General features: G+C 53.9%; 2 protein-coding genes across 2 annotated transcripts in view; both read left to right on the top strand.

The window, feature by feature from the left end:
- The window catches only part of CACNG4 (calcium voltage-gated channel auxiliary subunit gamma 4), a 70053-nt gene extending 57209 nt beyond the window's left edge, over positions 1–12844 (top strand). Inside the window, exons 3-4 of the mRNA XM_031011745.3 lie at positions 4461–4601; positions 9909–12844. Of these exons, the coding sequence (XP_030867605.2) occupies positions 4461–4601; positions 9909–10447 (680 nt within the window). The 3' untranslated portion in view covers positions 10448–12844. The remainder of the gene's footprint in view (positions 1–4460; positions 4602–9908) is intronic.
- On the top strand, positions 10749–12844 carry LOC101130857 (uncharacterized; the record flags this gene model as incomplete). The annotated part of the gene is made up of 1 exon (XM_019026230.4): positions 10749–12844. A coding segment is annotated over one exon (777 nt), but the record flags the coding sequence as incomplete, so codon positions are not given.

Below are 12844 nucleotides of genomic sequence, written 5' to 3'. Positions count from 1 at the left end.
AAGCGTACGCTGTGGGGAAAGCAGCCAGGTTCATTAACAAGCTCAGAGATGCACATGGAAGAGACAGCTTGACGGCTTTCGGGCCTGTGGTCTCTGCTGCTGGCAGAAGTCAGGGTGGGGTGGGGCTGAACTGACTTCCCAACAGGGAGGTGTTTTTCCACTTGATGGCTGCAGAAACAGGGATATCTGGCCCTAAAACCAAGCTCTGCATGTGTCTTTGATCATCCTTTTATCTCCAGAGTGCAGGTGCCTGTGAGCTTGGAGCCGGAGGGGCTGAGCAACTTTCAGAGACGGGCCAAGGTCATGATCACCACAGACAACTGGCATGTGTTTTCAGGGCCACCCTGATTTCTAATATTTTGTCTTCTGGTCTCTGTCCAGACTATGGCTCCTCAAAATATGTAGAAGCACAGGTGGGAGGTCTCTGGCGGCTGATATTTGCAAGAAGTGAGGGTTCATGAGAGTTCATTTATTCATTCATTTAACAAGTTATTGCAGCCAGATGCAGTGGTTCACTCCTGTAATCCCAGCACTTTGGGAGGCCAAGGCGTGAAGATCGCTTGAGGTCAGGAGTTCCAGCTTGGTCAACATAGTGAGACCTCATCTTTACAAAAAATAAAAATAAATTAGCCAGAAGTGATGGCACATGCCTCCAGTCCTAGCTATTCAGGAGGCTAAGGTGGGAGGATCATTTGAGCCGAGGAAGTTGAGGCTGCAGTGAGCCACGATCGTGCCACTGCACTCCAGCCTGCATGACAGAGCAAGACCCCATCTTAAAAAAAAAAAAAAAGTTATTGTGGGCCTGCTATGTGCCAGGCACTGTATTAGACATGTGGAGTACAGCAGCAAAGAAAACAGGGCTCTGCCCTCTGGGTGGAGAATGGGTGTTTTGGAGAAGGCAGCAGAAGCTTCCGTGGTGGGGCTGCCTGCAGGATGCCTGTTTCAGGCCAGCTCATCTGCGTGGGCGTGGAGCACCAACCCTGGTAGATCCAAGGCTGCGCTGCTCCCACCCAGTCTTTGACAATTCAAGAAGGAACTCCGCCCCCAGCCACTCTTTCTGAAGCCTTCCACAGAAGCTGGGCTTGTGTTGTTTGTTGCAGAGCCCCCTGAAGGCCTCTGAGCTCTTACAACGTCACTGCTGATTTGCAGATTCACAGCCCAAGATTTGAGGGGGTCACCACCCCACATCCTGCCTACCTTCTCTTCCACAGGCTCTGCTGGTCCCAGGGGTTCCTGCCCACCTTGCCCTGGGCCTGGTGCCCCTCTCCAAGTCTGCATTTCCAGTTAGGTGGATAACTTCTGTGCCAGGCCGCAGGGGGCTGGTGTCAGGGCTGCTGGGAGTCCACAGTGTGCCCGGGGGTGAGTTAGAAGGAAGTGTCTGGTCTCCTGGCAGATGCAGATCCTCTGCCAGGGCTTGATATGGCCAGCAGGGCACGGGCTGGACTTCAGCCTCACTCATCCCTCCACCCCTTAGCCACCTGCGCTGTGCCCGACCTGCACCACTGTCCGTGGCAATCCCAGCTGGCATCTGCACGTCCACAGCTCAGGAATGAGTCTGTGTGGCAAGGCATAGGTGCTTGTGTGACTTATCTGGGCAGGATGGATGGCTCTGAGCCAAGCCTGGGCATCCAGTGATCTTAGAGCAACTGGGCTTTTTTTTTTTTTTTAAGACGGAGTCTCGCTCTGTTGCCTAGGCTGGAGTGCAGTGGCACGATCTTGGCTCACTGCAACCTCTGCCTCCCGGGTTCAGGCGATTCTTGTGCCTCAGCCTCCTGAATCGCTGGGATTACAGGCACCCGCCACTATACCCAGCTGATTTTTCTATTTTTAGTGGAGACTGGGTTTCACAATGTTGGCCAGGCTGGTCTCAAACTCCTGACCTCAAGTGATCCACTCACCTCGGGCTCCCAAAGTGCTGGATGGACTTCCTTCTTTTGGATTCCTCTGACCTGTCTGCAGAACGAGGGCATTGAGGGGATGACTGACCTCAACTTTTCTGGCCAGCACAGCTCAGAGGCACATTTCAGAAACACAGGAAACTTCATCCCAGAGCCCGCTGCTGCCAGAAGGCAGAGAGGAATCGGAGAGGAGGAGGCACCGGAGAGAAGAACTGCATTTAATGCCCCCAGACAATCTCCTCTCTGTGAAGCAGGGACACACACTGATGCGTTCACAAAAAAGGAGACAAACCCTGCCTTCAGAGGAGAGGCTGACAGCCCTGAAACCCGCTCAGCTGGCCGGGGAGGGCGGCGCCTGCCAGTGCGGCCTGACTCACTGTCCCCTGCGGGGGCCACCAAGGGTCCACGCAGCCGAGATTTCTACGGGACTGGGAGACAGCAGGTGCTTGGGAAAGGCCGAGCTCTGGGCTTTCCTTTCCCAAGCCTCCCTTCCCTCCCTCTTGCCTTCCTCCCACCCCAGATGCTAAGGGAGGGGCACCCTAAGCCCCTACTGGGTGCTTGACATTTTCTCACAGTAACCCTCCAATGGGGCATGTTCATTTCCCAAGGCCACTGTAACAAATGATCAAAACTGCGTGACTTGCAACGAAATTCACTGTCATGATGTGGAAGCCAGAAGCCCGAAGTCAAGGTGTTGGGTACCCTGCTTTCTCTGAAGGCTCTAGGAGAGGACCATTCGTCTTCCAGCTTTGGAGGTGGTTGGCACTCCTTGGCCCATGGCAGCAGCATTGGGTCTCTGCCTCCGTCTTCACAGCCCCTTCTCCCCTGTGTCTTCTCCTAAGGTTCTTATAAGGATGCTCGTCATTGGATCTAGGGCCCACCGGATTCATCCTGGATGATCTCAGCTTGAGATTCTTAACTGAATCACATCTGCAAAACCTCTTTTTTTTTTTTTTTTTTTTCATTTTTTTTTTTTTTTTTTTTTTTTGAGACAGAGTCTCGCTCTGTCACCCAGGCTGGAGTGCAGTGGCGCAATCTTGGCTCATTGCAAGCTCTGCCTCCCGGGTTCACGCCATTCTCCTGCCTCATCCTCCCAAGTAGCTGGGACTACTGGCGCTGGCTACAATGCCCGGCTAATTTTTTGTATTTTTCATAGAGATAGGATTTCACCGTGCTAGCCAGGATGGTCTCAATCTCCTGACCTCGTGATCCACCTGCCTCAGCCTCCCAAAGTGCTGGGATTACAGGCGTGAGCCACGGCGCCCAGCCCTTTTTTTTTTTTTTTTTAAGACAGAATGTCGCTCTTGTCGCCCAGGCTGGAGTGCAATGGCGCAATCTCGGCTCACTGCAACCTCCACCTCTGGGGTTCGAGAGATTCTCCTGCCTCAGCCTCCCGAGTAGCTGGGATTACAGGAGCCCACCACCATGCCCGGCTAATTTTTTTTTTTTTTTTTTTTTTAGTAGATACGGGGTTTCACCATGTTGGCCAGGCTGGTCTCGAACCCCTGACCTCAGGTGACCTGCCTGCCTTGGCCTCCCAAAGTGCTGGGATTACAGGCATGAGCCACTGTGCCTGGCCAAGGCCCTTTTTCCAAATAAGATCAATTACAGGTCCTAAGGGTTAGGACACAGGTATATTCTAGGGAGGCTGCAATTCAACTCCCTACAGGTAGATGTTACTATTCCCAAGTTATAAAAGGGGACTGAGGTGGTCACCAAAGTCAGCTGTCCACGGTCAGCTAGTCAATGGCAGAGCGAGGTTAGTCAGTGGCAGAGCCCTGGTGTCAGGGCTACAAAGGTGGTTCTGTGGACACTGTGGGTCATGAGCATCCCTCTCGGCCCAGCCACACCTCCCCTGTGACTTCAGGCCGGTTTTAAGGTCCCACATCCTTGTCTATCACCTGGGGGCTGATGATGATGACGGTGATCAAGGTATAGAATGGCCAGGCCCAGTGCTATGCACCTTACATGTACAAAACCAAGCACATGTGTAGGACACTGGTGCTAAGAGTAACCTCATTCCACAGATGGGAAGCTGAGTTTTGGAGAGGGAAAGTGACTTGGCCAAGGCTACACAGCCAGCATGCCACAGCAGGGCCCACGCCCAGACCCACCTAATGCCAATACGTGTGCTCTCAACCACTGACCAGGGCCACCCTTTGTGGACACTGCTTCCCAGCCTTCCAGGGGCTTCACGGAGACTGCATTCATGCAAGGGCTTAGGGGGCTGTGCAGTGTCACAAAAATGTGATGAGGTTTGTTGCTTTCATGGCTGTTACTCTGGTCTCCCTGGTGCCCACTCCCAGGGAGAGACTAAACAAGAGGTAGACAGATGTGACTCCAGGGTGAAGGGCAGGCCCAGAGCCCCCACTTGCATCTGATCCAATGGCCCTGAGCCTCCCCAGGCCCTGGCCCACCTCGAGTCTCCAGGTCCTGATGGGAATCTCAAATCCTGGGGAAGGGCCTGGAGCTGCAAGGTTCCTGGGAGACATAAGCAGCCATGCCCAGGAGGGCACCTGATCTCACTGCCCTCTGCTTTGTGCCCCCCATCTCCCCGGCCAGGCATCGTGCGAGCCTCCAGCATCTTCCCCATCCTCAGCACCATCCTGCTCCTGCTGGGTGGCCTGTGCATCGGTGCTGGCAGGATCTACAGCCGCAAGAACAACATCGTCCTCAGTGCTGGCATCCTCTTCGTGGCTGCAGGTGAGCTGCCTGCCCGGGCTGGTGCTGGGCCGGGAGCTGGGGACACAGGAGTGCCTGTTTCGTGTGGTCCCCACTGCCAGGGAGTGTGCATCCTGGAGGGGAATGCAGACATAACATCGCCACATGCAACTGACTTGTAAAGTCCCAGTGTTCAGGACTGGGGGTGGATGGAGAATGGGGAGCAGCTGCCGAACAGAGCTTCCTTTTGGGGTGACAGAAATGTTTTGGATGCTTGCACAACATTTTGAATGTGCCAAAAGCCACTGGATTGTGCCCTTCAAAAGGGTTACTTTTATCTTGCATGAATTTCACCTCAACCGGAAAATTAGTCCAGGTGTGCCAAGTGGTGGGTGGGGTTCAGCTGGCAGTTTTACAAGCCTGTGACAGGAGCCTGGCTGGGTCAGGCGGTCAGGGAGGTGCCCACGGGAATCATGCCAAAACTCGAAGGAGTTGGCCAGGTAAAGACAGGGCAAGGGCCCGGAATGGGCATGAGTGGCCGTCTTGCAGAGGAAGCAGAAGTCCAGGGTGCCCGGGGAAGGGTGAGCGGGGAAGCTCGGCAGAGCAGGCAGCCCCCGCCCATCCCGACTGCCCCAACCCTCCTGGCTACGAGAAGGCAGCAGCACCTCAGAGCCATGCCCGATGTCCCCGGAAAGTGCCATCGGGGAATAGCCACAGAGCTGTGGGTGACAGTGACATGCCACCTTGGCTGAGGATGGGCAGGCCTGGCATGGTGCCGCACACGTGGGCCTCCCAGAGCACCCTTGTCCTGTCCTGCATTCCCTCGCCCTTTCTCCTGGAGAGGGTAGATGACTTCTGTTCACATCCTGGGACCCGCAGCCACTGCAGCCTTAGAGGGGCTGGCTCCAGCTCTGCAGCCGCCACTGGGGAGCCAAGGTGCCGGGCCCCGGTTCTACACCATTCCAGCGTCTGTTTCCTTCCAGCGCAATAAATAGACATGTGTGTGGAGTGCGTGCGTCTGTGAGTGATCTGTGGGGGCTGTACATGTGTCAGGAGTGTGGTGTGTGTATGTGTTTGAGAACTGTGATTGTGTGTGTGGTGTATGTGTGTGTTTGAGGACTGTGGTGTGTTTGTGTGTGTGAGGAGTGTGGTGTGTTTGTGTGTGCGAGGAGTGTGGTGTGTGTATATTTGGGGACTGTGGTGTTTGTGTGTGCAAGGAGTGTGGTGTGTTTGTGCGTGTTAAGAGTGTGGTGTGTGTGTGTGTGTATTTGAGGACTGGTGGGTTTGTGTGTGTGAGCATGGTGTGTGTGTATTTGAGGAATGTGGTGTATGTGTGTGTATTTGAGGACTGTGGGGTGTGTATGTATTTGAGGACTGGGGTGTGTGTGTGAGGACTATGGTGTGTGTGTGTCTGAGGAGTGTGGTGTGTGTGTGTCTGAGGACTGTGGTGTGTGTGTTTATTTGAGAACTGTGGTGTGTTTGTGTGAGGACTATGGTGTGTGTGTGTCTGAGGAGTGTGTGTATTTGAGGACTGTGGTGTGTGTGTGTCTGCGACGTGTAGTGTGCGTGTGTGTATTTGAGGACTGTGGTGTGTGTGTGTGAGGACTATGGTATATGTGTGTCTGAGGAGTGTGTGTTTTTGAGGACTGTGTGTTTGTGTGTGTGAGGACTATGGTGTGTGTGAGGAGTGTGGTGTGTGTGTGCACGTGTGTGTGTGTTGGGAAGAGGAGCCTGTGTTGAGGGTCTCCTGGGAGAAGCATGAACCTCCCTCCTGGACAGGTCCCCCCGCCCGTCCCTTCTTCCCCCCACCTCCTTTCTCTCTCTCCTGCCCCAGTGCCCGCCACCTGCTCCTTGAAGCAGTCATTTTTCACAAGGTGTGAGCCGTTTAGGAGGTCCCGGCTGTGACCCCTGAACACTGCCCCAGAGCGTCCTCCCCAAGGCAGGGAGAGAATACTCCAGTCACATCAGAAACCACAGTGGCCGTGACAGCGCTCTGTGAGCCCGACCCCACCATCCCTGCTCCTGCGGAGGAGGCACACAGGCAGTCCAGCAGCTCAGGTAGCTTCCTTGAAGTCACACGCACAGTGGCAAAGACATGCTGTGCCCAGGGCTGCCAGCCTCCAAAGCCCCTCGAGGTGCCCCCTGCAGCTGCCCGTGCCCCCAGGAGGAGCCGTTTCAAAGGCAGGCCCAGATGCTTGGTGCCACCAGAGGGGCTTGGAGCCTGGACCCAGAGCCTTAGCCGAAGAAAATGAGTCCAGGCAGAGAAGGTGGCCGCAGCTGGCTGCAAGGAAGCAATGGGGAGGCCAGCAAGGGGACATTGGCTTATTCCCTGGCGCATGGGGCACTGATGGGGACTGAGCAGGGCAGCAGGCACTGAGTCGTGTGTGGGGCCTGGCTTCAGGCCACCAGCCCTAGCAGGGAGGTCAGATAGGCTCTTAAAGAACTCGAGGTGGAAAATGGTAGGTGCCACAGGAGAGGGACAGGTTCCAAGGCTGGGAAAGTCGGAAGAAGACACAAGACTTCTTTGGGAAACTGGAATTCATGGAGTTGTTATTTAAGAAACCCTTTTCCAACTCGTGCTGAATACAGAGGGGAAGAAAACACAAAGCTAGGGAAGCAGCAAGAGAGAGATCAGAGGGGAGAAAGGTGAACTAGCGGTGGCTCATGCCTGTAATCCCAGCATTTTGGGAGGCCGAGGCAGGCGGATCACTGGAGGTCAGGAGTTCGAGACCAGCCTGGCCAACATGGTGAAACCCTGTCTCTACCAAAAAATACAAAAATTAGCTGGGTTTGGTGGCAGGTGCCTGTAATCCCAGCTACTCGGGAGGCTGAGGCACGAGAATCACCTGAACCTGGGAGGCAGAGGTTGCAATGAGCTGAGATCACGCCACTGCACTCCAGCCTGGGCGACAGAGCAAGACCCTGTCTCAAAAAAAATAAATAAATAAAAAGCGAACTAGTAGGGTAAAAAAAACCATGTTGGAAAGGGTTCTTACAGAACACAACAGAAGAGACAAGGAGTCGAAACCCAGGACTGGTGTGCTCAGGGCAGGACTGCTGGACCCCTTAGCAGAAGCTATTCTAACCCTTCCACACAGGGTGGGTGCCACAGAGAATGGACAGAGGACGTGGACAGTGCAGAGACAAACACAACACAGCACTTTATGATAAAATGCAATGGGCCGGGCATGGTGGCTCACGCCTGTAATCCCAGCACTTTGGGAGGCTGAGGCGGGCGGATCACAAGCTCAGGAGATCGAGACCATTCTGCCTAACACGGTGAAACCCTGTCTCTACTAAAAATACAAAGAATTAGCTGGGCATGGTGGCGGGTGCCTGTAGTCCCAGCTACTCAGGAGGCTGAGGCAGGAGAATGGCGTGAACCCGGGAGGCGGAGCTTGCAGTGAGCCAAGATTGCGCCACTGCACTCCAGCCTGGGTGACAGAGCGAGACTCCGTCTCAAAAAAAAAAAAAAAACGCAGTGGATGGTAATTGAACTTACGTCAGGTGCCCTGTGTGCTGGGTGCTGTTGTGAGCACTTTGTATATATCAGCTCATTTAATCCTCACACCAGCCCAGTGAGGTGTGGACCACAGTTACTCCCACTTTACAGATGAGACTGACGCATAAGGAGTGGGAGTAATTTGCCAAAAGTCACACACTGGTATTTGGTAGAACCAGAACTCAAACCCCACCAGTGTGGCTCTGTTCAACCTCCCTTAGAATAAGAGAGAATTGGATAAACACGACAATGGCTATTTTTCACTTCCCATATTGGCAAAGAACCAGAAGTCTGATAATATTCATGATAGGGTGTTGGGACATTTGTACCCTTACAGAGGGCACTTAGAGAGTGACTAAATTTAAAACACTAAATGCAATGTAATATCCTGAATCCATCCAGGGACAGAGAAAGGACATTAGTACAAACCCAGTAAAATCCAAGTAAAGGCTGGGCGCGGTGGCTCACACCTATTATCCCAGCACTTTGGGAGGCTGAGGCAGGTGGATCACGTAAGGTCCCGAGTTTGAGACCAGCCTAGCCACATGGTGAAACCCTGTCTCTACTAAAAATACAAAAATTACCCAGGCATGGTGGTGCGTGCCTGTAATCTCAGCTACTCAAGAGGCTGAGGCAGGAGAATCGCTTGAACCCAGGAGGCGGAGGTTGCAGTGAGCGGAGATCGTGCCACTGCACTCAGCCTGGGCAGCAGACTGAGACTGAGACTCTGTCTCAAAAAACAAACAAGGCCGGGTGTGGTGGCTCATGCCTGTAATCCTAGTACTTTGGGAGGCCGAGGCAGGTGGATCATGAGGTCAGGGGTTCAAGACCAGCCTGACTAACGTGATAAAATCCCGTCTCTACTAAAAATACAAAAAAAATTGGCTGGGTGTGGTGGCGGGCGCCTGTAATCCCAGCTACTCAGGAGGCTGAGGCAGGAGAATTGCTTGAACCCGGGAGGCGGAGGTTGCAGTGAGCCGAGATCGCGCCACTTCACTCCAACCTGGGCAACAGAGCGAGACTCTGTCTCCAAAAAACAAACAAACAAACAAATCCATGTAAAGTCTGAAGTAATGTACCAGATTGTTTTCTTTGTGGCAGCGAATGTTCCACATAACATAAAATGTTAACACTAGGGAGAGCTGGATGAGGAGTATATGAAACTCTCTGGACCTGGCAACTGTGTGGTAAATCAAAAATTATTCCCAAACAAAAATGTACTTTAAGTGTTTCAATGCACATGGCCCAGCAGTTTCACTGCAAGGAATGCACCCCGTAGTTGTATCCATGTGCACGTGTGAGGCTGTAGACACAAGGATGTCCAAGGCAACCTTGTCACAGCAGAGGGCAGGGAGCACCCAGACATCTCCCGTAAAGGCCTGGTTAGGTGAGTCGTGAGACTTCTGCATGGCGGTGCTGCACGTAGTTAGAAAGACAGGGATGGCTCTCCATGGTCTGATTCAGAACCGTCTCTCAGATGTACTGTTAAGAGAAAAACTAAGCAGCCAGAGTACTGTGCAAAGGAAATGATAGGGGTGTGTGTGTGTGTGTGTGTAAGAGAGAAATTTTTTTTCTGGAAGGACATATGAAAGAAGACAACAGTAGTTGCCTTAAAGAGGGGAACTGGGGGCTGAGAGTGTGTTTTATTGTATACCTCATTTGAACTTTGTATTCTATTACCCATTCAACATTAATTACTGAAAAGAAAAATTAGCAACCAGAATAAAGAAATACTCATCAGAGAGGGGAGTGTCCACCTGTTCCCTACCCTGCCCGTCCCGCTGTGGGTCTAACCTCTGCCTCTCTCCCTCCCTGGCCCCGCTCCCCGCTCCCCGCTTCCCTTTCAGGCCTCAGTAACATCATCGGTATCATCGTCTACATTTCCAGCAACACAGGTGACCCGAGTGACAAGCGGGACGAAGACAAAAAGAACCATTACAACTACGGCTGGTCTTTTTACTTTGGAGCTCTGTCTTTCATTGTGGCTGAGACCGTGGGCGTCCTGGCTGTAAACATTTACATTGAGAAAAATAAAGAGTTGAGGTTTAAGACCAAACGGGAATTCCTTAAGGCGTCTTCCTCTTCTCCTTATGCCAGGATGCCGAGCTACAGGTACCGGCGACGGCGCTCGAGGTCCAGCTCAAGGTCCACCGAGGCCTCGCCCTCCAGGGACGTGTCGCCCATGGGCCTGAAGATCACAGGGGCCATCCCCATGGGGGAGCTGTCCATGTACACGCTGTCCAGGGAGCCCCTCAAGGTGACCACCGCAGCCAGCTACAGCCCCGACCAGGAGGCCAGCTTCCTGCAGGTGCATGACTTTTTCCAGCAGGACCTGAAGGAAGGTTTCCACGTCAGCATGCTGAACCGACGGACGACCCCTGTGTGAGCTGCCTGCCCTTTCTCTCCGCTCCAGCCTTTCCCCAGAATGGCTCTTTTTGTCACACAGGATGGCATGTGATCCTCAAGACGACGAACAATGAACTAAAGCCAAATGCAGCCCTCCCTGGCCTCCAGAGGTGGCGTGGGCTGGCTTTGCACGAAGGTTGTGCTGGGAGACCGGACCCGGGGCTACAGAAGAAGCTGAAGGCTGACTTTGTCCCCTCCCCGAAAAAGGGTGTTTTGATGCCTCAGGGTCTCTGAAATCTCCCGGGAAGCCCCAGAGCTTTCCTGAGGCTGCCTGGCCTTGATCAACTTGGGAAGACAAAATTGAGCCATTATCTCCTCTTGGAAACGAATCTTGCCAGAAAAACGGGATTTCAGGGCCTTCCCTCCCTGCCTGGGTGTCGGGCCACCAGAAGGCTCTGCCGGACGCCAAGAAGACGGTCTCTGGGCTCTTGTCAGCTGCTTTTGAACCTGAGGTTCCTGTGTCGTTGAGCCAGAAATCAGACCACCGAAGCTCACTCCCTTCCTCTCCATCTCTCCCTCTCTCCAAGACTCTGGCGGTGGCCTATGATCCTGAAGACAGCTCTGCAGCCAACTGGTGCTTCGGCCTTTGCGCTGTCCCGGGGCCAGCTTCCCTCGACCTGGGGAGGCCGTGGCCTGTGGAGGAGGCCCAGGTAAAGGCTGGGGGCTGTTGCTGGCTATCCTCTTTGCTTCTGGAAGTTTCTGCCTCACTCAGAATGGGCAGGACAGACCCACTGACTGGACTTCAGAGTCTGGAGGGTTCCATCGGTCAGGGGAATGGCGGCCACGTGACCTCTTGCCGTGCCCCTTGTCATAGACCCAAGGAGCAACTCTGTCCCCTGAGCGTTGGGGGTCCCGGGGGAGAGGTGGACAGACACCTCCCTCCAACTGGCATTTGGCAACAGGAGCCTGGACTTCTGTGCAAGAAAGGGAGACCTAAGGGTGAACAGTGGCCAATAAAAACCCTAGAGAACAAACATCCATTTCCTAGGTGGTTACAAATCATAACTTCCTGCAAATCAACACCAGGAGAGCAACTTACCTTCATTTCTTTGTCTTAAAAAGTAGCAGCAACTGGCCCCACAACTCCTATCGTTGTAACTTATTCTGCCACCACCTAACAGGACGGAGTGAGTTTGGGGGCCGAGCTGGGCTTCTCTTCCTCCCTACAGAGGGGAGATCTCAGCACTTTGTCCGGAGCTGAGGAAGTGGTTTCTGTGTTTTACAGTTTTTCCAGCCATTCTTTTCTTCCCCCTCCTGAAGCAAGCAAAGAGCGTGGAAGCGTGTGCAGGCTTGGAAGAAGAACTCTCCAGAACATGGAACTTAACCCTCTTTTGTATAAAACATGTGCTTTCTAAAGAAAAATTGTTTCTTATTTTCTGAGACTCCTTGATCCACCCTGGAACAGTCGCCTGTAGTCCTGGTAGCTGTCGTGCTTGGAAATAACGAGCGCATCCTTGCCTCAGCTACCTGCTCACAGCCCATGGGTGGACTCGGCCCCCTGGGGTTCAGACCCGGGTCCGTTCGGCCTAGTGATGATGTCATCGTCCGTCCCATCTTCCTTTGCCCCCAGGAAAGGACGCATCCACCGGTAGCAGCCCCAGCTGACTGTCGCCGTGTGCTGGGGATCTGAAATGAGGCCTGCCAGGGCCCCTGTGTTCTGTGCTCCAGAGCCTTCGCTCCCATCAGGGTTGGCATCATCTGATGGCATGTCCAAGTGTGCCCAGCAGCGGGTGCTGAAGCACCAGAGCTCAAGGCCTTCACCTGCTCTAGGCCAGCCCTGTCACCACACCCCCACCACCTCCACTGCCATGACCAGGCCGAAGGCAGGGAACGCCCTCCCCAGTCCCACCGTCCAGCAAGGCCCCGAGACTTTTCTTCTGTGATTTCCAAAAGCAAGGCAGCCGTGCTGTTCTATTTCCTCTCCATCCGCCACCTCCCCTCCCGCTGCCCCAGAAGTTTCTATCATTCCATGGAGAAAGCTGTGTTCCAATGAATCCTACCTCTTGCCCAGCCCCAGGCAGAGTAAGCAGGGCCCACCTAGGGACCAAGAAAGAGTAGGAAGAAGAGGACGAGCCGGGAGCAAAACCACCTCAGACACCTGGGCCTTCTCAGCCTTCTCCCCGCGGCCAGCCGGGTCTCCGGGGACCCTGGGCCCTGGGCCGCCCATTCCTGGCCCTCCCGCTGCATCTCAGACCTGACACCCACCCGGGGGGATGTGGTGGCCTGTGCCCACCTTCTCTCCCTCCTCCCAACCCGCCCCCTCGCCCCCACCCCTGTGTGTTTCGCCAGTTAAGCACCTGTGACTCCAGTACCTACTACTGGTTTTGGGTTGGTTGTTCTGTCTTTTTTTTAATTAAATAAAAACATTTTTAAAATG

This window comes from Gorilla gorilla, chromosome 4 (assembly GCF_029281585.2).
Source record: "Gorilla gorilla gorilla isolate KB3781 chromosome 4, NHGRI_mGorGor1-v2.1_pri, whole genome shotgun sequence".
Lineage (NCBI taxonomy): Eukaryota > Metazoa > Chordata > Mammalia > Primates > Hominidae > Gorilla > Gorilla gorilla.
The sequence above is the reverse complement of the archived record's forward strand: the minus strand, read 5'-3'. Positions and strand labels throughout refer to the sequence as shown.